The sequence below is a fragment of the Ciconia boyciana genome, chromosome 6 (genome assembly GCF_034638445.1).
Source record: "Ciconia boyciana chromosome 6, ASM3463844v1, whole genome shotgun sequence".
Taxonomy (NCBI): domain Eukaryota; kingdom Metazoa; phylum Chordata; class Aves; order Ciconiiformes; family Ciconiidae; genus Ciconia; species Ciconia boyciana.
Genome location: NC_132939.1, coordinates 54,421,143 through 54,444,503, shown reverse-complemented (window position 1 = coordinate 54,444,503; position 23,361 = coordinate 54,421,143). Strand labels below are relative to the sequence as shown.

General features: G+C 39.6%; 1 protein-coding gene across 2 annotated transcripts in view; it reads left to right on the top strand.

The window, feature by feature from the left end:
• Positions 1-23,361, top strand: part of BTBD7 (BTB domain containing 7) — a 59,097-nt gene that overhangs the window by 22,980 nt on the left and 12,756 nt on the right. Inside the window, exons 3-8 of one of the 2 annotated variants that reach the window (XM_072864254.1) lie at positions 2,859-3,938; positions 17,376-17,584; positions 18,970-19,045; positions 21,313-21,473; positions 21,769-21,912; positions 22,144-22,257. In XM_072864254.1, coding sequence (XP_072720355.1) covers positions 2,859-3,938; positions 17,376-17,584; positions 18,970-19,045; positions 21,313-21,473; positions 21,769-21,912; positions 22,144-22,257 — 1,784 coding nt within the window. The remainder of the gene's footprint in view (positions 1-2,858; positions 3,939-17,375; positions 17,585-18,969; positions 19,046-21,312; positions 21,474-21,768; positions 21,913-22,143; positions 22,258-23,361) is intronic. The other variant, XM_072864255.1, reaches the window with a different exon arrangement.

Sequence of the window (23,361 nt, the reverse complement as noted above, 5' to 3'; positions counted from 1 at the left end):
GGATTTCACACCATTTTCTAGGGTGGTACATCTGTTCAAGATGTTTATTTTTAAATAGAGCTCTATAATTAGACTTTAAATTGTGTAGGCATGCAGAGGACTAGACGGATCCCATTATTCATTGTCAAGTCCCCAAGTAGTTTCTCTTGGCAGTCATCTGTTTCTTGTAAATATTTATCTGTTCAAAGCTAGATATGGTCTAGGGGCATGAAGTAGCTATTGCTTTTTAACAGCATTTAATAGATTGGTGCCTTTTAGTGGAGAAGTGGTGAATAAATTAATCTCCTACTTCGAATGCTGCTGCCTTATGAAGGAATACAGGCAGGTCAAAAAGGGGCTCTTAAAGTTCTTTCTTTGAGGGATACAGAGCCACCAGCTGTTGTGAACCCAGAGAGGCTATGCTGGTGTGTCTCTACTTTTCTGCCTCTGGCAAAAAGCAGTTGTGTGGGGGCACTTTCATAGCAGTGTTTTATCTATTTGTAAGGGTTAATAGCACTGTTTGCAGTACTTCTGAAGTTAAATCTTGTAAGTAGCTCAGGGCACAGGAAGGTTTGAATGGTGGTTCAGTATCTTGTGGTGATTCATGTGCAAGTAATACCTCACAGCAGCCTTCAGGGAAGAAAGAAATTGAGACTTGTCCTAGTTTTTCTTTAGCGGGATGTAAGAGAATATTTTGCATACTCAAATTTGCCATTAGAATCCAAAATACTTCAAATAGAAATGAGCTGGCATGCTCTCTTGGAGCAGAGTCTATCATTATAGAGTGACCAAAGTTCAGTTACACTTTTATTCTAAAATGTAATCTATACTCTTTAAATGGAGCAGAAATTCTAGGCTTGTCTCTATCAGCAGGAGACTGAATCTCTACTTTTCTATTGTAATACCTAGTATAGCACGTGGAAGGAATTTTTATGATGGATTTTGCAGCACAACCTCTTTGTTGAAGTTGTCTTGAGTTACTGCTGTTCTCTTCATTTAAATTGATATTTTTTTAATGTCTTGAAATTTCAATATGATTAATAACATGTTGCCTGATCAAGCAAAATTTAATGTAGCATGGATAAAATGGTTAGAGGTCTTTCCTCAAAGAAAGCGAAGTTCCTTCCCAAAGCTTTCACTAATAGATGGATCGTAAAACCGTTGTGTTGCGTGATTTGGGGGAGTTTCAATTAGCTTGGCATAAAAGCTAGTGTATAAGGTTACTTAGAATTATTGAGGCTTAAATAATAAAACAATTTACAGAAATCTTAGATTGTTGCAGTTGCTGTGCTCTCAAATACAACTTTGAATTGCTCCTGTGTCTTTCAAAGTTCAAGAAGTACTTATCTGAAATAACATGGTGGCTAAAAGCACTGTGTTTTGACAGACTGGCCCATAACATCACTGTCAGAATAGCATAGCAAAATAGCATCACATTAGATACACCTGAAACAAATGGAACTGTGAGGGAGCAACGATGGAATGAGTTACAAAAGGCCCCAAAAACTGGTGGCTGGATGTGCTTTGAACTTAAAGATCAAAAAAAGACAACAAGTAGTGAAGCTACACAAGTGTACTAATGGAAATGTGTTAACTATTCCCGACAGAAAATGGACAAATACTATTTCAGATGAACCTGTGATTTGTTATTAATCTGTATGCCATTTGCAAATGTTTTCTTCTGGTTTCTTCTTTTGTCTGGAAGTAGTAGTTGGGTTTGTGCACACCCCCCCCCCTCCTGTAATGTCTGAGGTTTTTCACCATCTGGCTTAGAGTGAAAATTCTGTAAATAAAGTTAAATTAGAAAATTCACCATTTAATGTGAGAGTTGTGCTTCTGTTTAAACTATAGTTTTTAACTACTTTTTAATGAAAACATTACTTCAGTTTTCCATTACTTCTAGAAATGCAGATTCTAATTTTTTTCTCACTAAATTGCTATCAGCATTACTGTATATGCAGCTAGGCTCAAACTGACAATCAGCAAAGGTTCATTTAGCAGAACAGGTCAGGTATGTAACACAGATAATGTTGTTTTCATTTCATGCCATGTTTGGTTCATAACATTACTTCACTGTAAAAGATTTTTGAAGGGAAAAATAATTGTATACTTTAATTGTATAATGCTCTGTTCAAAGGACATCTTTAATACAGTAAAACTTGCGTTCCCCATATTCTTTTAAATAGGGCGTACGCACAAATTAGCATCTATGGTTCTGTGGAAAGGAGCCCATTTTATGTGTTTGACTTTCAGCATTATTTGGTTATCATATAACAGGATTTTTACTTTCTTGTTAAATTTTCATTGAAAATAAATTCATTGTCCTCAATTTCCCTGAATGTTTTGGTACTGTGTTCTCTTTTTTCCTTTTTTCTTGTGACTATGATAACTATCTGATGCCAGGCATGCTTTGCTTCTTGAAACAACACTTAATGCTAGAAGAACAGAATTTGAAAAACACTTTGAAGGGGGAGAGACGAGGTGCTACTATTTCACTGAGACCATACAAGTTTTTAAAAGGCTGTATTTTTCACTTCCTGTAGTTAACACAATGACACTTGCAATGTTATGACCACAGTGTTCTCTTCCTGCTTAGATAAGTGTGCCATGTGCTACAGAGCTACATCAACTGGCACTACTTGGCTCTTAAAATTGAATACATTTAAAAAGTATAAATTTTGTAGATGCAAAAGTATTATTTTTGTTCTTAATGGCCAGAAAAGGCTTCAGTCAGGTTTCCAACTTGTTGAATTATCTGATCTGAGGCGAAGGATAAAACTGTGTAACTTGCAGAGATGTTGATGGACTGTTTAAGTGTTACGGACCTTCCTTTTAAGTTTAAAGAATAAATGTGTTCAATTTTTCCTTTTTGCCTTCAGGGACATCATCCTACTCTCATCAAGGTTATGGCTGTGAATCGAAGCTGTATAGCCTTGACCATGGCCATGAGAAACCTCAAGACAAGAAAAAGAAAACCTCTGGCCTTGCCACCCTCAAAAAGAAATTCATTAAGCGTCGGAAATCTAGCCGATCTGCTGATCATGCCAAGCAGATGCGCGAACTCCTCTCAGGCTGGGATGTTAGAGATGTTAATGCATTAGTAGAAGAATACGAAGGGACGTCAGCCTTAAAGGAGCTTTATCTACAAGCTAATTTGGCAAGACCAGAAGCCAGGACGCTACAAAAAGACATGGCTGAACTTTATCAGTACAAATATTGTACTGATGTAGACTTAATATTTCAAGAAACTTGTTTTCCTGTGCATCGTGCGATACTGGCGGCAAGATGTCCATTTTTTAAGACGCTGCTTTCCTCCTCACCAGAGTATGGGGCAGAAATAATAATGGATATTAACACAGCTGGCATAGATATGCCTATGTTTTCTGCTTTGTTACACTACCTTTATACGGGCGAGTTTGGAATGGAGGATTCAAGATTCCAAAATGTTGATATCCTTGTGCAGCTTAGTGAAGAATTTGGAACACCAAATTCCTTAGATGTTGACATGCGTGCACTGTTTGATTACATGTGCTACTACGATGTGGTTCTTAGCTTTTCATCCAACTCTGACTTAGTTGAAACTTTTGGTGGAAGTCAGAACTGTCTAGATGAAGAGCTCAGAGCTCACAAAGCTATTATTTCGTCACGATCTCCATTTTTTCGTCACTTGCTGCAGAGGAGGATACGAACTGGTGAAGAAATCACAGACCGAACTCTACGAACTCCAACTAGAATTATATTGGATGAATCTATCATACCAAAAAAATATGCTAAGGTCATTTTGAACTGTATGTATACAGACGTGGTGGACCTCTCAGTTTTGCACTCCAGCCCTTCAGTGGGCAGTTTAAGTGAAGTTCAGGCTCTTGTAGCAGGAAAACTAAACATGACTAGGGCTGAAGAAGCTATGGAGCTTTATCACATAGCACTGTTCTTGGAGTTTAACATGCTTGCACAAGGTACGTAATGCTGTCCTTACTGTAGAATATATGACCTTAGAACAATTTTTTAGCTATTTTGCAGTGTAAGGATGCCTGTTGAGTCTTGCTATCAGTGGTTGACAATTCCTTTAAGAAAAGGAATTTATTTTCTATCTGTAAGTTGTAGATAACGTGTGTTTTCTAGGGACAGAAGAAATGCCATGTGAGAGCTTTTAACTGTATTGCACGTAATTATTGAAGCATGCTATTTATGTCAAATATGTATAACTGGTCTTGATATTTCTGATCTTTATCTACTTTCATCTGTAATCCATTTTTTGGGTGTAAACAACAAGGGGAGGATACAAGAGATCCTTGTTGAGAGGAGGAAATATTTAGACTTGTTATGAAGTGTCCCTATATGTTACCAAGGCTGTAAACTTGAATGATTATCTCTGTAGTTTGTGTCAAAGGGGGTACTCCAAGCCTGCAGTCTTGCTGTTGGAAGGTAAATTTAAATGGCTTAATTGCACTAGTCCTAGGTCTTTAGTATCTACTTCTTAATGTACAGAACTGAAGGCAGGGGCAGTCAGTATTTTCAGACTTAGTTCAGAAAGTTTCACTTCTGTCCGTTATTCTTGAAGATTACTCAAATCTTGATAACATACTTCCTGCACATGGAGGCTGGCCAGGGTTATTGCGGTCTCTGGCGAGATGTTGGAGCACTGACCGGTGAACTAATAATACCTCTTGTGGTGGCAGGAGCTTTGCTTGCTGTTTCATCTGTTGGTGTTTGAACTGTTTAGTGGCCATATTATGCATAATGGGATATGGCAATTGCTTCAGGCCTTGCTGGTGGGGGATGAGAATTTTACTTTTGAGCTGAGAAATGGAGAATGGAATTTACTGAGCAATGTGATTTGTTTAAGCTAGTTTAAGTTTTCTAAGAAAATAACTTTCTATGGTAGATCAGTACATCTGTAACTTCTAGCTATCAAATGAAATTTGACAAGATTGAAATCTTTATATTATAAATGCTCAAGTAGACTTCAGTAAAACAGGAAACTTCTTAAGGCGTGGGCAGGAAAAAAGCAGATAAAAGTACTGCAGGAAGAGATCATGCTTATAATGGGTTCTCCTGATAGTTATATCTAACTGTGAGTGATAAAGATATGGGAAACTAATCAGAACTATTGCATCTCCTGTAGAGGTTGGTATTAGGAAACTAATTTTCAGATGATGCTGAAAATTGAAATAATCCTACTGCAATAAAACTGGCAGAAAACAAAGGAGACAGGGTTTTCTGAGATATGCTGCTCAGCATATCTGAGAGATGCTGCTCTGAGATATACGCACAGGAATGCGAATGAGCTGTTCTTAGGCTCAGAATCATCGAATCGTAGAGCAGCCCAGGTTGGAAGGGGCCTTGAAAGATCATCTGTTCTAACCTTTCGTGGGAAAGGGAGCCTAGATGAGACTATCTAGAACCCTTTCCAATCACATCTTGAAAACCTCCAGTGATGGGGACTATACTATGTCCCCAGGGAGGTAGTTCCAGTGAATGATTGTTCTCACTGCAAAAAATGTCTGAGATGCCTCCCGGTGCAACTTGAACCTGTTGCCCCTTGTTCTCTCTGTGTGGCTCTTTGTGAAGAGAGAGCCTCCATCCTCTTTGTAGCTGCCCTTTAGGTACTGGAATACTGTGGTGAAGTCCCCCTGAGCCTTCTCTTCTCCAGGGAGAAAAGACCTAACTCCTTCAGCCTTTTCTCGTAGGGCAGGTTCTCCAGCCCTTTGATCATCTTCGTGGCACTCCTTTGGACCCTCTCTGGTCTGTCTGCATCTTTCTTATTTTTGTTGCTGTTCCCCTCTAAGTACACTTAGAAACTTAATGTTGCATGGAATGCAGAAGTGGCAAGAAGTTTTACTGTATTTGAACTACAGTGTTAAATTCATTCCTATACAATATTTGCAAGTTAATAGTACTTGAGAACCAGACAACTCACTAGATCGGCTGAAAGCAAGAAAGGAAAATGAGTTGAAATTAAAAACGTGATGTAAGTGTACAGTTTCTCAGTTTTGGTGCATGCACATACACAAGTGCTAAAAGGATTTAGTGTGCTCAGGGAGTACTAATGAGGGAATTAAACTGTGAATGAAGCTCTTAGTAAGACACTGAATAATTATGCCCTGTTTCATAAATGAACAGGGTGTAGTTCTTTCCCTCAGATTGGAAACCTAAACTGGAACAACCATGAGCTGGAGGTGCTCTGATGTCGCAGTGTAAGTTATATCAAAGCAGATAAGCAATGATAGATAGAGGACTTTAAGGAGAAACTTAGGCAGACTTACAGATAGGAAAATGGCTTTTATTTTTTAGATGTTAGTAAATGCTGAAAAACAGAACTGATGTTTTACTTGATGCTGAGTTTCATTATTTCTGCTTGCTTTAAGCTGAGCATGCTTGGATCAGCGTATGCTAAACCAGCACTCTTTTCAAGTAATGCACTGCAGACCAGTGCTGCTCTGGAATATATATTCTGTGAGTCGGCGGTAACAAGATGTTAACTTTTCCCTGGAAGTTTTTGCCCAACACTACCTCTAGGGGAGGAAAACAAAAGGCAGCAGGAACTGCACTGGGCTTGCAGGACCTTGGCAGCATGTGTGGGTGGCTGAAACCAGCAAGTGCAGCAGGGCGAGCTTGGTCTTGGTAGTCCTCTGAATGAACCAGAGCTGTAGCGTTTTGGGGGTGATCACTGGGAGGAGGTAGAGGGATGCAGTGGCCTTCAGAGGTCTTTTATTCTTTCCCTGGTAAATCTGTGTCTGACCACAAAAGTGGTGAGCTGGAGGGTGGGGAGGTTGTTATACGTAGGAGAGAAATGCAGTAAAACCAGGCAAGGGTTGAAATTTACTATATTATCAATACTAGCAAATGTAAATTTGGCCACCCTTCAGATACTGAAATTCTAGATGTTGAACTAATTAGGATTTTACAAATAGGTGCTGCGTTCCCTAGCTACAGCAGAAAGCAGTAAGCAGTCTGTAAAAAAAAAAAAAAAAAAAAAAAAAAAAAAAATCTGTATACGCCAGTTAAGTCAGTATCTAATAGTTTCATACTTAATTTGCTGAGTTCATGAACTATATGCCTGCACTTGACTAACAGATCACTTAACAAAATATACACTTTAGTAGTGACCACCATTCTTGTTTTGGCAGTTAACCATAGCACCTTGTATCCCTTACTGTAATACTTAACATGAGGTAGATGAGAGATCAGTAGTGTCACTCCCATTCCCTGATTTAATAGCTAGCATACTTCTGTGCTGGAAGCTGTCACTCGAACATCTGACTTCTAGATGTTATGCAGAGCAATGCTAGAAGAGACAGCATTGCGTACGTGAGCAGGCAGTTTTCCTGAAATCTCTTAGCTTGGTCCTCTGACAGCGCTTTTCTACTCTGTGCTGCAGGTGTCCAGTTTTGCCCAAGTTCTGACTGATCCCATCAGTTGGCTTTCGCAGTAGCTAATGTCTTAAGTTTCTTCTCTAGATCTCCACACCCCCTGGCTCGAGTATTTTGATTCAGTTCGCTCATGCTAGCCAATTGCAAACTTGCTAAAGCTTGTCTCCCTGGTTTCCTGGAAAATATTTTGTACTCATTATCTGCAAGTCTGGATACTTTCCAACTCATTTTGCTGACTTTTACCCAGTTTTGGCTGAGTGTTTGTAACTGAGTGTCAAGTGAAGTAGATTGTGTTTTAAAGCTTCTGATCAACTGGTTTTATTTTCAACAGATTTTAGTTTGATTTGTCTTCAGGGACCTTTATAAGTATCCAGATGTTGTAATTTTTCTTCAGTTTCAGCAGATGATTCAGCTTTGACTCTTTCTGTGGAAATCTTCCTGTTCCTAACACAGCAATACTATTAAAATGCAACTGTCAGAAAAATGAGATGTTTTCCCTAAGATGAAGTCAGTGATGGTATGAGTACATGCTATGAACCTTTACTGTCCAAGTAAAGCAAGACTACTTTATTTAGAATTTACTCTGCCTTCAGTTTGATTTGTTTCAGCTGATGATTGTAACTTGTCTTCCAAGAGAAACCGAATTGGATCTTTGAATGAACTAATTTGAATAAATGAACTAATCAGCAAGCATATCTCATCTATGAGCTGATCATACTGAAACCCATTTGTACCTAGTAATACAGAGACTGCTATTAGGGGTGCTGCAGTATTTGTTAACTACCAAAAAGTGAAGCTCTTCACTGCTTTCACAGAGGCTGTGAAGATTAGAGCCCTCTCCAGGAGGTTCAAGCACATCCCTTAGTGGAACGTTTCTGTGCTCTGCCTGCTTATTTCTGCACTCTGCTCCTGCTTTTGTGTCTTCATGCTACCTTGCTGCTCTCTGTCAACTGTACTAGTGTGATCGTTTTAACACATTGACTTACGAAGATCAGGTTTAAAATCACTTATCCCTTCCTCTTCTGTAGCACTCTTGTTAAAACCAGCTCACTTTCCTAGTCCTGTTCATCATGCATTGTTAAAATAATCCCCCCTTCCAGCCTTACTGCATTGCGACATCCACTGCTGTTGCAGAGAAGTTTGGCTTCAGGTATCTTAATTTTATTAGATAGCTATATTAAATATATGAATTTCTGCATCTTGGCCCTGTTGCTTACTGTCATGAATAGTCTCACTGAGGTGGTGGTACAATATTTTTTCTATTACAGATTTTTGGATACCGGGACCCTATGAAATAGTTTTGCCTGGGAATCTTTTCTGCCTGCTGATTCCAAAGAGTCTTCTAAAGTAAAATTGACAAAAACTAAAGTAATTTCAGACTTCTTGCTTTCCTTTTATTTTTAGGTGTTGACTTTACCCTTGACAAGAATAAGAAGTAAGAAACTTTAAAGCCATATTCAGTAGTGCAGCCTTTGATCTAGAGGCAGACATTGCCTGACATCAAAAGTACCCTTGATCTCAGCAGGACTGAAATACTGAAATGCCAGGAAGCCCACAGTAGCAGTATTAAATACCCACAAATGTATAGTGGGAAGATTAGAGCAAGTGTGTCAGTTATGTATCAGTGCAGTAGGAATGCTCAAAGGAACTAGTCTGGCACTTATAACTTTAAAATAAATTTGGTATGATTAAGCAAATATTAACATAAATCTGACATATTATCTCCTTACAATGATTCACTTGTACTCAACCTGGAATTATTGCTTAGGTTTTATATTATGAAGATGAAGACTGGAGAAAGCAGGAAGTGGAAAGGATCTTCCTTAGAGCAGTTGCATTCCAGGGTTTTATGCAAGGGTAAAGAACTGGGCACATAAAATTTGTTTGCAGTGTCATAGTTTGCAGAGAAACAGATACAGTCACTGTTCTCAGGTTTTTCTTTCAGCCACCTATGTTCTAGGAAGTATATGGCTTAAATACTGAACAGTGATGGCTGGCGACGGTCCCTCTAAACATCAGCTCTTCCTCCCTCAGGCCTTCATTATTCCCACGTTAACTTCTTCCCTCTGGTTTGTTATGGTTGAGTTGGCAGCTTTTTGTTTCTGGCCCACAGTTGTTTTCTGTTTAAGCTGGATCAGCTACCCTGCCTGCCGCTGCTGCTGAATGTGCTTCTTAAGGAATGCTGAAGCCCAGTCAAGGGCCATTATCAACTGATGGCTGCAAGAAGACAAAAATGTAGATGCAGATTTCAGGCTTCCTAAATTAATGCATTTTGCATGTGGCAGGAGCAGAATAGTAAATTAATTTTCATTGTTTGGGAGAGAAAACATTAAAGAGCTTTTGCTACAAATATTGAATGCTTTAAACATGTAACAATTACCTTACATTTCTGGCTAAACTTACAACTTCAAAAATCCAGCTGTTTAATATCTTAGAATGTCTAACAGCTTTATAACTGCCATATCATAAATGAAAAGAATCTGTTCTCTAACTTAATACTTCAAATGGCTGGATAATATGCTGTATTGGATTCGACATAATTTACTGAGTTTTCACTGTGGAAGGATGGTTAGTAAAACACAAAATGCTGCCTGACCTAACCTTCAGATCGTATTTTATTTTTGCTTTAAGTGTTAATCTGAAGTGCTATAAAGTAGTCAACTTTGTATGTGAATAAAGCAAAAAATAATACAATATACTTTAACAGTGCCATCATAGATGTACTTTGAATTCAGCCTTTCAAGGATGGGAGTACATGAATGTTTTAAATTTTTGTGCTTAGAAAAATCAGCAGAGGCATTAAAAATAGCTCAGAAGAGGTACTGAACTTACCAATAGACTTCGTGTTTGACCACTAATGCCCATTGACTATTTCTTTATCTCCAATGCTACTTAGGTCTTGTCGTCTTTTCTGCAAAATATTCATGTAGTTTTCATGTAACCAAAACTTGTGTGCTTCAGAGTTCTAAAACGTGGGAAATAATGCAACTGCAAATTACAGTCTTGGCATCAGTTAATAGTTAACTTTATCTCCTTTAAAAGATTTTTTTAAAAAAGTAATTTGAGGAGAAGATGGAAAACAAAAGCACTAAAACTTCAAGAAGCTAGAAACCTGTAGCATTCTTTTAAGACAGAGAATGTGGTGCTGCCAGGAGGCAATAAATATTAATAAACTGGGAAAATCAGCCTGCATCCAGAAGATGGATGCTGAACAAAATCTCTTGTTCACAATAGAGCTGTAGGAAAGTAGAGGTTGTTGAAGTTGCTGCTTATGTGATAACCAGTTAAAAAGGCGTAGTTTCCTGTTTGTACTATGTCAGTCTTCTGACTTGCTCTTACTGTTTTTGTAACTGATGGTTCTCCACAGCAGTAGGCAAAACTAAATTCCTGTTGCTGTATCTCTCAAGTTGTATGAGATCCCTTGAATCTGACACATTGTTTGGCTGTCAAAAGTGCTACTGCTGCCCTGCCTCCCGCATTAGTCTCCTTGTTTCTGTTCTCTGTGCTGGCAGTAGGGTTTGTGCTATTGGTGATCTAATGTTGCTGGAAGCAGGATTGACAGAAATTAGTTGACTAGTTCACCGAGTAGCCATCCAAGCACCAGTGTGATAGAAGAGCAGTTGTGGAGCGTAAGAAGGTAACAATCTAGTTTAATACCACTATACAAAGGGGTTAGCTTCCATGACTGCTACCACAGCCTGTGAGTGTGGGCTGCCTTGTAAGGAATCCTTAGCAAGTACAGGACACATTTGCATCTTTGGGTCTGTAAGATGTGGGAAAGAGGCTGAACAAATGTTGTCTTCCTTTTTTCCTTTCTCTTTCTGTCAGAAGCTTGGTTAGAACAGCACGGGTGCTCATGGATGGGTGAGACGAGCATCTCTGGAACTTCCAAACATGGTGCAGTCGACTAGCTACAGGTCATGCCTCTGAACTGTTCTCTACATGCCAGCAAATTCAAAAAGTATGGTTATGGTTCCTGATTGCCAGCATGGTCTCTCCTAATGCAACAAACTTAAGAAAACATGGATTAGCTTCTAGACTCCAGTTCAGTGTCAAGACGAATTCTTCTTTCTTTTTTTTTTCTTGGCTCCACTGGTTTGCTTAAGTTTAGGGGAAAAGTCTCCACCACAGAATGAGTTAAATCAAGCTAATGATTTTGTATTTAAAAACTTTGCTTAATTCCACTTTTGCTGACTGTTGAAGGCACTTAATTTGCCTGTCAACTGTAGGTCTCTCAATTGTCTCGATAAGATCCCAAGCTACTAGCTTAGCATACTAAACATGGGCTCAAGCTATTTCTGTTTGGAAGGGCTGTGGAACTGCATTTGAGAGAACTGGGGAAGCAGAAAGGACTTGTTTGTAGGCAGGACCTATTGGTATCCAGCAAAAGGAGTGCATGGAATAGCCTCATTTGTCCAAAATGTGATAGTCATCTTTCATTTCTTTAGACTCCAAGTTGAATCTCTGAAATGGTCACAGAAGCTTGTGGTAGAGCATATTGGGTCACTGCAAACGGGTCTTGGAAAGGCTGTTGCTGCTTGAATATCGTAAAATAGTACTCAGGAGAATAATGCTCTATTCCACTGTGAAGAACAATATTGTGGCTATTAGATGACTGCTTTTTTTGCCAAGTGGCTGATTGTTAAAGCAAAAAAAACCTTCTGCCAAAGAAGAAAAGAGATTGAATTCCTTCCATAGCTAGAATTGGGTTGCCCCAATTCATTTAGATGTTCAGAAAACACTTTAATTATTACCTCATGCTTACTTTGAAAGAAATACTTTTAATAATCCCGCAGTTCTGACACATTGCTAAAATTACTTGGGAAAAGGACTGTTTCGTTTGTTAGGCATCCTTAATGAGGTTTTCACCTGATAATGTCATATTATTGGTAGGTGTGCAATAATTGGACTTGACAGAAGAACTGAGACTGAGCTGATGCTCTGTGTCTATAAATCAGTGTTGCTCAGATCTTTGGAACTGCATTTCTTACGGAAATGTAGTTTTCTGTCTTTGCAGGAGGCAGGCATCCTTATTGTTTCAAAAATAAATGTCAGATTAAATACTATGAATGGCATTCACTTTGAGATAAGTCTCTTCACATTTACAGTTTGAGTTTCCTCATGACTGATTTCAGTGAGTGAATTTACATACTGCCTTTGAAATGGGGCAGTCCTTAGGTGTAATCTTTAGACTTCAGGGGGATGTAATAATCTGCTGAAGTCAGCTTGCATGCAAACAGCATAATTGCATGCAAAAAGTGGTGTTAGGATTTAGCGGTGCAAGACTTAGCGCAGCACAACAGATGACCCTGAAGAATTGTTTCAAACAACTGTGTGTTTCTTACTCAGGGAAGCAAACTCCTCTGTTAAGCATACTGCAACTAGTCATGCTTAGCTTTCATTTGCCATGCCAGGTTTGCTGCTAATTTCACATTTTCCTTTTTTGAGCCTCAAAAGGGAAGATGAGAGGGACTCACATGACAAAGTTAAACACAATGTCAGCCATTAATTATGTAAGTAAAAATGTAAGGAAAACTGTAAGTAAAAATGCATCCTGAAGTGGAAAGCTTCAGACTTCATTTACTCATTTCTGACGTATGCTGAAGTATTTTGAGTTTTTTTAAGGCAGGTTTTTGGGTTTTTAAACACTGTTTTTCAGATTCTTGGCCAGAATTTTTTAAGACTTCATAGTGAAGCTTATTCTTCAGGCTTCTGGGGAATTCCCCCATCTAGAGGGGGCAGTTTCTCTAACCTGTACCAAAACCCAAGGAATATATTCCAGAGCAGTTCCCATCTCATCTCTCTTATCTGTACCAGTGATGATCGGGGTGATGTTCCAAGTGCCTCCAACCCATCTTTGCTGCATGTTCACTGCTCACTTTAGACTAGTCCTCACCATGCAGGTTAGAGGTCAGTATCTATAGTAAGGCATCTGTTCTTACTTGTAGTAGTAATAATATGTAACCTAATGGTAACAGGTAGCTCTGAGAAGTGCCGTATTACTTCAGTAATGGTAAAGGTCAAAGCAGGTGTGTTGAAACATGACTCAACACTTACGCCTTTGTCAAAAGCAAATGGAGAGTCTAACTTGGGATGAATAGTGTAATGCTGCCTTTAATGCATCGTTCAGAAATGTGTATGCTTTTGCTAGCCTTTCTGTCAGTGGCTGCATTGATAGATGATCTTCCTTTTCTCAGGTGAATCAGGCATGTGAAAAACAAATCAAGTGCTTGTTGAGGAAAGTTTGTTTTAAGTATGAACTGGTGTAAAACTCATTACTGTTGGAGGGACAGGCATTATTCTCATAAATTCCTTTAGAAAATAAATAATTATTTCCAAAACTATGTATACATTCAGACATATTCCTGGAATTTGCTGCAAACATTCTCATTGAGCATTAACTGTATTTATTATATTCACTCTTTTTTTATATACTTAAGTTTAGAAAATTTTAATGGTGGAATATTGTTCTCATAATTAACATGCTGGCTTTCTTATAGTATTAAGTAGAAATACGTGTGTTTAATAGGACATGTAAATTTATAACCTGCCTAATGTTTAAACTGTTGCTTCCTGGTACTTTCTCCTTTACCTTACTGTTTAAGTTTCTCTTTTCAGTGACTTTGCTCCTAGGTAGTAGTTCCTTTGACAGATACCTTTCTACTTGAAGTAGCATGTTCACTTGTTACTACTTACTCCTTAATAACTTATCCTTCACATTATTAGTTGCAACAGAAATTGAGTCAATGTTTATATTCTGTATGCTGGCCTATGTAGAAAAGTAAGATTTTCTTCTAATTGTATTAATTGCTGCTAGTGTGTCTTGCATGTATGCAACCAGTTCAAAAGTATGTAGCATCAGGAGAGCCTCTTTGATCTTTGTCTTGACGAATGTTAAGATTACCATGCTAAACACTTTCTTACTCAGGTTAGTCCAAGAGCCTCAGTAATGAGATACAGTTCTCTAAACAACTGTCAAAGTTTAGTTTTTAAATATCCTTGAAACTGAGAGAAAAATGATGATATATAAAAAGAAAAATAATTGCAGTGTAAGCATGCTGCTCTGAACTGTCTGGGGACCTCTCATGGGCATAAGCACAGCTGTAATTTTGTGGCTGTAGTGGGTTGAGACTGGAATGTATAATTCTAGAAGAGGATTTTTTTCTTTAAATTGCTATCTTTGTAGTACAAATAGAAATAGTATTCTGTGTATATGTAAACCAGTTGTACAAATGAAATCAGTAAAGTGCTGTCGGAGTCTTCAAGTTATCAACATTGTGGTACCATCTGTCTTAACTCAGTAACCCCAAGTACCCATGTCTTCAGCCCTCTCGCGGTACGTCTCCCCTTATTTCTTTCAAATCTGCTCCGTCTCCCTTCAGGAGACTGAAATAATCCCCTGTCTTTTCTTCGGAAGACATGTACTCTGTGAAAGAGTAAATCCTAATGCAGCACTAGGTACGAAGAAACTGTAGCAGACTCACCACGACTCAGAATACCTACCTCGTGGATGCTTCACTTTCTGCTTCCCTGTTGGAGGAAGTGTTCCCTGTCCTGGCACCCTCTGTGCCTTGCTTGATAGGGAGGCAACCACCAGCTGCTTCCTGCTTTCTCTGAGTCAGAAAATGATGCTTTGCTGCCCTCATCCTGTGCTGAGTAGCTGAGTGACAACAGTATCTTGCTGCTTCTGTTTCTGCTCCTCTGCATGGTCTGTCTCGGGGGAGGGTCCACACACAAAGTGATACAGATGAAAATCCCACCTCTTTTCCGGTTTATAGGCTTCTGTGAATCTGCTCTAAACAGTAGAGACTCAAATTCAAATCTGCAACTTTAAAATGTGTTAAATGGTCAGATAATGTATATTAACCAAAGGAGATTCTAGTAGGGCTGAACTAGCTTTCCAGTTGTTCATCCAGGCATGCCAGCAGATATGATGTTTCATGTGCCTTGGAAAGGTAAATGACTGTATGGTTGGAATCCTAAACCACAATTAAAATTATTATACTTTCAGTCAGAATTTAACCCTGTTTGCAACCTTGGTCTGTAAGGCACTTCTGTTTTTACTCTCACTGGGAGTCATATAACCCTTTATATTACAGATTTAGCCATATAGAATGATAGAATTGTTCAGGTTGGAAAGTACCTTTTAAGGTCATCAAGTCCAACCATTAACCTAGCACTGCCACATCCACTGCTAAACCGTGTCCCAAAGCACCACATTTACACATCTTTTAAGTACCTCCAGGGCTGGTGACTCAACCTGTTCCAATGCTTGACAACCCTTTTGGTGAAGAAATTTTTCCCAATATCCTATCTAAACCTCCCCTGGCACAACTTGAGGCCATTTCCTCTCGTCCTATCGCTTGTGACTTGGGAGAAGAGACCATCACCCACCTCGCTACAACCTCCTTTCAGGTAGTTGTAGAGAGCGATAAGGTCTCCCCTCAGCCTCCTTTTCTCCAGGCTAAACAGCCCCAGTTCCCTCAGCCGCTCCTCATCAGACTTGTGCTCTAGACCCTTCACCAGCTTCGTTGCCCTTCTCTGGACACGCTCCAGCACCTCAATGTCTCTCTTGTAGTGAGGGGCCCAAAACTGAACACAGTATTCGAGGTGTGGCCTCACCAGTGCTGAGTACAGGGGCACGATCACTTCCCTAGTCCTGCTGGCCACACTATTTCTGATACAAGCCAGGATGCCATTGGCTTTCTTGGCCACCTGGGCACACTGCTGGCTCATACTCAGCTGGCTATTGACCAACACCCCCAGGTCCTTTTCTGCCTGGCAGCTTTCCAGCCACTGTAGCGTTGCATGGGGTTGCTGTGGCCCAAGTGCAGGACCTGGCACTTGGCCTTGTTAAACCTCATACAGTTGACCTCGGCCCATCGATCCAGCCTGTCCAGGTCCCTCTGCAGAGCCTTCCTACCCTCAAGCAGATCAACACTCCCGCACAACTTGGTGTCATCTGCAAACTTACTGAGGGTGCACTCGATCCCTTCATCCAGATCATTGATAAAGGTATTAAACAGAACTGGCCCCAACACAGAGCCCTGGGGGACACCACTTGTGACCAGCCGCCAACTGGATTTAACTCTGTTCACCGCAACTCTTTGGGCCTGGCCATCCAGCCAGTTCTTTACCCAGCGAAGTGTACACCTGTCCAAGCCATGGGCAGCCAGTTTCTCCAGGAGAACGTTGTGGGAACTGGTGTCAAAGGCTTTACTAAAGTCTAGGTAGACAACATCCACAGCCTTTCCCTCATCCACTAAGCGCATCACCTTGTCATAGCAGATGATCAGGTTAGTCAAGCAGGACCTGCCTTTCATAAACCCGTGCTGAGTGAGCGTGATCACCTGGTTGTCCTGTACGTGCTGCATGATGGCACTCAAGATGATCTGCTCCATAACCTAACCCAGCACCGAGGGCAGACTGACAGGCCTGTAGTTCCCTGGATCCTCCTTCCGGCCCTTCTTGTACATGGGTGTCACATTTGCTAATCTCCAGTCAACTGGGACCTCACTGGTTAGCCAGGACTGCTGGTAAATGATGGAAAGGGGCTTGGTGAGCACTTCCACCAGCTCCCTCAGTACTCTTGGTGGATTCCACCTGGCCCCATAGACTTGTGTGTGTCTAAGTGGTGTAGCAGGTTGCTAACCATTTCCCCTTGGATTATGGGGGCTCCATTCTGCTCCCCGTCCCTGTCTTCCAGCTCAGAGGGCTGGGTACCCAGAGAACAACTGGTCTTACTGTTAAAGACTGAGGCAAAGAAGGCATTAAGTACCTCAGCCTTTTCCTCACCCTTTGTCATTATGTTCCCCCCCGCATCTAATAAAGAATGGAGATTCTCCTTAGCCCTCCTTTCATTGCTAATGTATTTATAGAAACTTTTTTTACTGTCTTTTATGGCAGTAGCCAGATTAAGTTCTATTTGGGCTTTGGCCCTTCTAATTTTCTCCTTGCATAACCTTCATTCAGGATCAAAGTGCCTCTAACACCATCATTGATTCTGGTTTTGTTTCCTAGGCTGTGAAGATATTATTGCTGAGAGCATCTCACTAGACACCTTAATTGCCATTCTGAAGTGGAGCTCTCAGCCGTATGGTTCCAAGTGGGTACATCGCCAAGCGCTACATTTCCTCTGTGAGGAGTTTACCCAGGTCATGACTTCAGATGTCTTCTATGAACTGAGCAAGGACCACCTGCTCACAGCTATTCAGTCTGACTATTTACAGGTAACCAGCAATGCAGAATACAGCTGGTCCTGCTTGAAGCAGGGTATGTTATACCTTTACTAGAAGCACTTGGGAGTAGCTCATTTTAAATTGTAGGCAAGAGCAGGTTTGTATGCACACTAAGCGTTCCTTTATAATATGTAAAAAATTAAATGGAAGTAGAGATTAAGAAAACTGTTTTGTTCTTGGCTTGTAACACAACCCAAACTGGTGGTATATGCTGTTGCTCAGAAGCCTTGTAATAGTTTAGAAATGGCTGCAAATTATATCAAATGAAGCATTTCTGAACCTAACATTTGCCTTGCATTTTTAAGTGTTTTATAAATATTATATGGTGGTAGTAGTTTTGCTGTAACAACGTACATCCTAGTTGGGGGCAGTGGGAGCTAATAAGCTAATAATTGTTCAGAAGGCTTAATTTATTTTTTAGGGGAGACATAAAAATACCTTTTCTGACAAGTATTGCAGAATTTCTTTTTTGTGACTTTCCTTCAGTGATTGTGTGGTTTTAGGGAGAGGAAACCATACCAACTAATAGAAAGCTTGTGGATTTTTGCTGCTATTTCTCTTCAGAGGAGATATCTTTAGAATGATGACCAGCCTTTTATAGCTCAAAGATGACTGGATTTTTTTTTCAATTGTATCTGTCCCAATCTTACCTTCTTCAAACATATAAAGTGTTAGGGATTATTTAAAATGTTTTTTAAGAAAAGTTTTGTTTAAACATTTCAGGGATTACAGTAACAGTACTGTTGATCTTCCATAAGAGTGTGTATTATGACTAAATTTTCTACCTTAGTTGTTAAGAAATTAGGTAGATAAAGTTAAATTTTTCAGTACATGATTTTTTCCTCAAAATGTTGAGTGGTTAGCACATGTATATAGGTGTGAACAAAGCAAAGTTGTTTTGTTTATAGTATTACTGAAAATCTTTCTCTTCACCTAGATTATAATTTAGTTGGTTTGATTATTTTCATAGCTTTCCAGGCTGTGCAGATGCTGAATTTGTAATGTTAAACAAGAGATCCAAACACCCAGTGTTAGAACTGCCCCTTTTAATTAACTTTAATCATTCAAATTTAATATCTGTAATTTTTCATGCTAGACCAAATTTTTCCTTCTGTAGAAAAAAATTTTCTTTTCCTCTTCTTAGGAATTCAATAAGTGATATGAATCTAGAAGTTATGGTGGTGATACATTAGTAGTATTACCTTAAAATATTTGGAGGAAGTGGTATAGCAGATCATAAAGTACAAACACTTTCTTTGCTCTTGGTACAGCTGTGTTTCTTTATAGCTGTTATAGACCTGCGTATGTGATATTTTTTGTGTGTGTGTGACATTAAACTAAGTGTATACAGATTGTTGAATTTTTCTTTCTACCAGGCAAGTGAACAAGATATTCTTAAATATCTGATCAAATGGGGAGAACACCAGCTGATGAAGAGAATAGCAGATCGAGGTAAGGATCCTTTAAACCACACAGTACTAAACTAAATAAACCAAAATGTATGGAAGTTCTTTTTTGTGGGTAATCTGTAACTTAAGGAAATTTAATCTACTTTGTTCGTAGTATGGTCAAAACTAAACAAATGCACTTTTTTTTTCTAAAGCTTTTGTTCTCTAAAGAATGAGAATGCAGGTATTCTGAGGGAGCTGTGATTGTTTAGCCTCAATAAGAAAAGGCTTAGGGGGGGATCTTAGCAAAGTCTGTAGATATCTAATGGCAGGAAGCAAAGAAAATAGAGCCACACTCTTCTCTTGGCACCCAGGACAGGTTGAGAGGCAATGAGGCATTAACTGAAATACAGGAAATTCTGTTTGAACATAAGAAACTGTGAAGATGGTCAGACACTGGAGCATGTTGCCCAGAGTAGTTATGGGGTCTCCATTCTTGGAGGTGTTCAAAACCCAACGGGACGTAGTTGTGGGCAACCTGTTCTACCCTGCCTGGGCAGGTGTGGGAAGAGGGCAGTGGTTGTGGCGGAGACAGACTTCTAGAGGTCCTTTCAACCTCTACAACTGTCTGATTTTTAAGTCTGGTTGATTTCCTGTTGTCTCAGACTTATTTTTCTTGTGATTAATTCATCAAATAAAAAAAACGTGCAGTATCTTTTACTTTTCTGTGCTCATGCAGGCTTCTCACAGTAGTCTTAGTCTTAGTTTACACTGTCAACGTTTCACTTCAGTCTGAGTGTGTTTCTCCCACAGAAATCTGTGGTAGTAAGAAACAAGCCATCAAGTGGCATTAGTGTTTTTCCTAAAGTAGATGTAAATGTATTTTTATTAGCTCAGATGTGTATTATTGCTACAGTGGTAACTTCAAGGGCAATCTCACATGTGTTGGATGTGGGGAGTGTGTTAAATATGTATTTCCCAAATAACAAATGTAAGTAGCTCGTAGTTCATCCCCACCATGAAGTGTCAATCAGATAGTACAACGAGAGGGACAGAAAGGGAAGAATGTGCTTGTGTGAAAACAGAGCAGTGCTGGCGTGGCTACTGTCTTTGGAGGGCTGGCCATGTTTTTGAAATCCACTGTTATTGCTTGCGATACAACTGCTTTGTCACGGACACGTCGTGTGAAATGCAACAAAAAGTCAGTTAAAATATGTGCTTTTAGTGACCCAAGTAAGTATTAACCTTCTATCTTCAAAACAAGATTTTCTAAGTGTTTGTCTTAAGGCACATTGGAACATAATGGAGCCAGTTAAACAGTAACAGACCTGGACTTGGGAGAAGCTGCTCATTTGGAGTAATTGTGCAGCTTCCTGGTCTGTGGTGTTCATTAAGTAAACGGCTCATTTCTCTTTCCTGGGATCATCAGTTAACGTGATAAGCAAAAGCAGAAATAAGAGCTATGCCAAGCTCTGTCATATTAGAGCCAAATTTAGTGTAGTAATTTGGTCTAAATTCTTCAGTGACACTCCTGATTTTGCAGCTCTGCATATGTCGCAGTGTCAGTCAAATACCAGAAACCATTAGAAATTGTAATGGGCTGTGGCCAAAACTTGAGCTGCCTGTAACTGAATGGAGGGTGGATACGTTTGACAGGTTTCCTCAAGGAGTGAAGTTAGTCAAAGTCAGGTTGGGCAGAAGACCTAAAATACAGGTGAATGTAGCTAACTGAGGGAGGGAGAATGACCTGAGAGTGTCATACGTTGTCATCTTGCAGTCTCTAGGAGGATACCCAGTCTTGGCATAAATAGGTATCCTGTGACCACAAGAGCATTTTGAATGGGCTTGACACCGCTGTTACTAGGGTGGCTTACACGAGGCTAGAATAATATATCCCAGTGGTCTCTTCATGCCTTAATTTGTAGAAAATAAGTTTCTGAATGCTGCTGGGGAAGGGGAGAGGAGCTGCAGGAGAGAGCCTTTGGGGAAACGGCTATCAGTGAGGCATGAATGTTTTCATAGTATAGCTCCAGGTAGAGCTTTATAAACGTTTACCCCAAACACTACTTCTGTGTTTTTCTCCCTGGCTTATGCTTTGAAACTGACAGCTGTGCCAATGACCCATGCTTGTATAAAGGGAACCTGATTGCTGATGTTTCATATCAGATTTTAAGGCATGAAATAGTTTTGTGGAACAATGCTGATAAGCACTGTTGATTTTGAAATTAGGCTTTTCTTTCCTTTTCTATAACTTTCTGTAAGCCCTGTAACTCCTGCTTTCCTATTTAAACTTTTTGATGTAAACTTACTATTTTTTGCTTCTTCCCACAGAGCCTAATTTACTGAGTGGTACTGCTCACAGTGTGAACAAAAGAGGTGTGAAGAGGAGAGATCTTGACATTGAGGAGCTGAGAGAAATCCTGTCTCCACTTTTACCTTTTGTCCGCATTGAGCACATCTTACCCATGAATAGTGAAGTACTGAGTGATGCAGTAAGTCAGTAATCTCATACAAATATTACCTCTGGATATATTGCCTCTGTGATTCTTTGTACTTCAGATTCTACAATGTTCAGGTTATTTTTTTTTTTTTGAGGATTAGCTCCTAAAATGTTATCACTCAGTAATAAGTGTATAACTCTCTGGTTAAATTTTTTATATTTTAAATCTGTCAGAAGGCTAAAGAAAAATCAGTGGTGTAAGGATTCAGCATAAGAAATGCATTTCTTGCAAACTTTTCCCATATTTATATTATAAAAACCATGAAACTCTTTCTTGATTCTTAAAGATGAAGAGAGGCCTGATTAGTACTCCTCCTTCAGACATGCTACCAACATCGGAAGGTGGAAAGTCAAATGCCTGGCTGCGGCAAAAAAATGCTGGAATATATGTGCGGCCAAGACTGTTCTCACCATATGTAGAGGAGGCTAAGGTAATAATCATTAACATTTGAGTACTGTTAATCTGGAGTCATCAGGGGGTTCTGTAAACAGGGAAAGATTTTGGTATGTTTTGTCTCTCTTTGCGTGTACTGGCCTAAAATACTAACATTTTCAATTTAACAAGACTTACAAGATTGATCATCAGGCTCAAGTCTCTAGAACTGGTCAGAAAAATTTCAACAAAATTTTTTTTTGTCGAAATTGAAATGTTTGCGAGACAGATCTTGATGAAATTCCACCGGAAACAAAGCAGCGTTCTGAGGGAAACCTCCCTGGTTTCCAGCCAGTTTGCCGGCCCAGCTCCTCGGCAGCCCACCTGGCAGGCGGATGGCAAGGTGAGAGCCTGAGAGTCCCAGTTTGCAGCTAGTCAGCAACTTTGGTGCCAGGTCTTTCAGGCTCCCCAGCTCCCACCAGAGCAGGGTGGAGAACTACTATTCCACTAGGCAGAGGACTCTGATATTTCATCATCTTGTTTGAATCAGAATGTATCCAAAATTCTTTCGATCCTCCGCAAAATGGAATAAGTATCTTCTGTCCAACTTGACTGAAGTCCTTTGTGTCCCGCTCAAGCAGTAGCTTCCCTATTTAATATCTTGCACGAGGACTGTCAAACTCCAAGATCTTGTAGCATCTGTGATGGTGATATTTGGTGACAGGGTGGAGATGGCTCTGTGTGTGGCAGAAACATGCCATGACTGACAGAATGGGACCATTGTAGGTCACTAAGTAATGCCACCACTTAAGGCAGCTCTGACTTAGGTCAAGAGCTTGTGAGTCCCAGCAGTGCAGGTGACTGCAGAACAAGAGGATTAGGTGAAGCTGTGCATATCCACATCACCTACAAACTCTCACCACTACTCTGGTAAATTTGGACCTTTTGCCCTGTGCCTAAGAAAGAAAATATTTTCTAAGGGTGTGAGTTGTTGTTGACATCCTCTTTGAGGGGAGGGGAGAAATAAAACTACTTTTCATTTTGGGCACAAGGGTTAGAGAGCACCAGGTGGCACTAAAGCAGCAAAGGAAGACTAGCCAGTTAAAATTTTATCTTTGTATCTTGGATTGTTAAAACTAACAAAAATGTGTTAAAGAACATGTGATAAAAGTTTTGACTCTTAGTTTTCATGTATATGGTATGGGAGTGCTTAGTAGTAACCTTAAAGTAAAAAGTGCATTCTAAATTTTTTTTCCCCTGTCAGGAATCCTACGTGTTTCTATTCATTTCATATTATGCTGTTAATATTTTTAAAAGCATCATTAGCTGTTTAGCCTTAGAGGGAGGACTCTCATACTTATTATCTGATAATTATGTGCCTATTCATAGTTTAATTATTGAGAAATGCAAAAATTGCAGATGAGTGATTTCTGATTTTTTTTTTTTTTTACTCCCCTATTAGCCTCTCATTTTTTGCGATAAATCCATTTAACATTAGATGAGAATC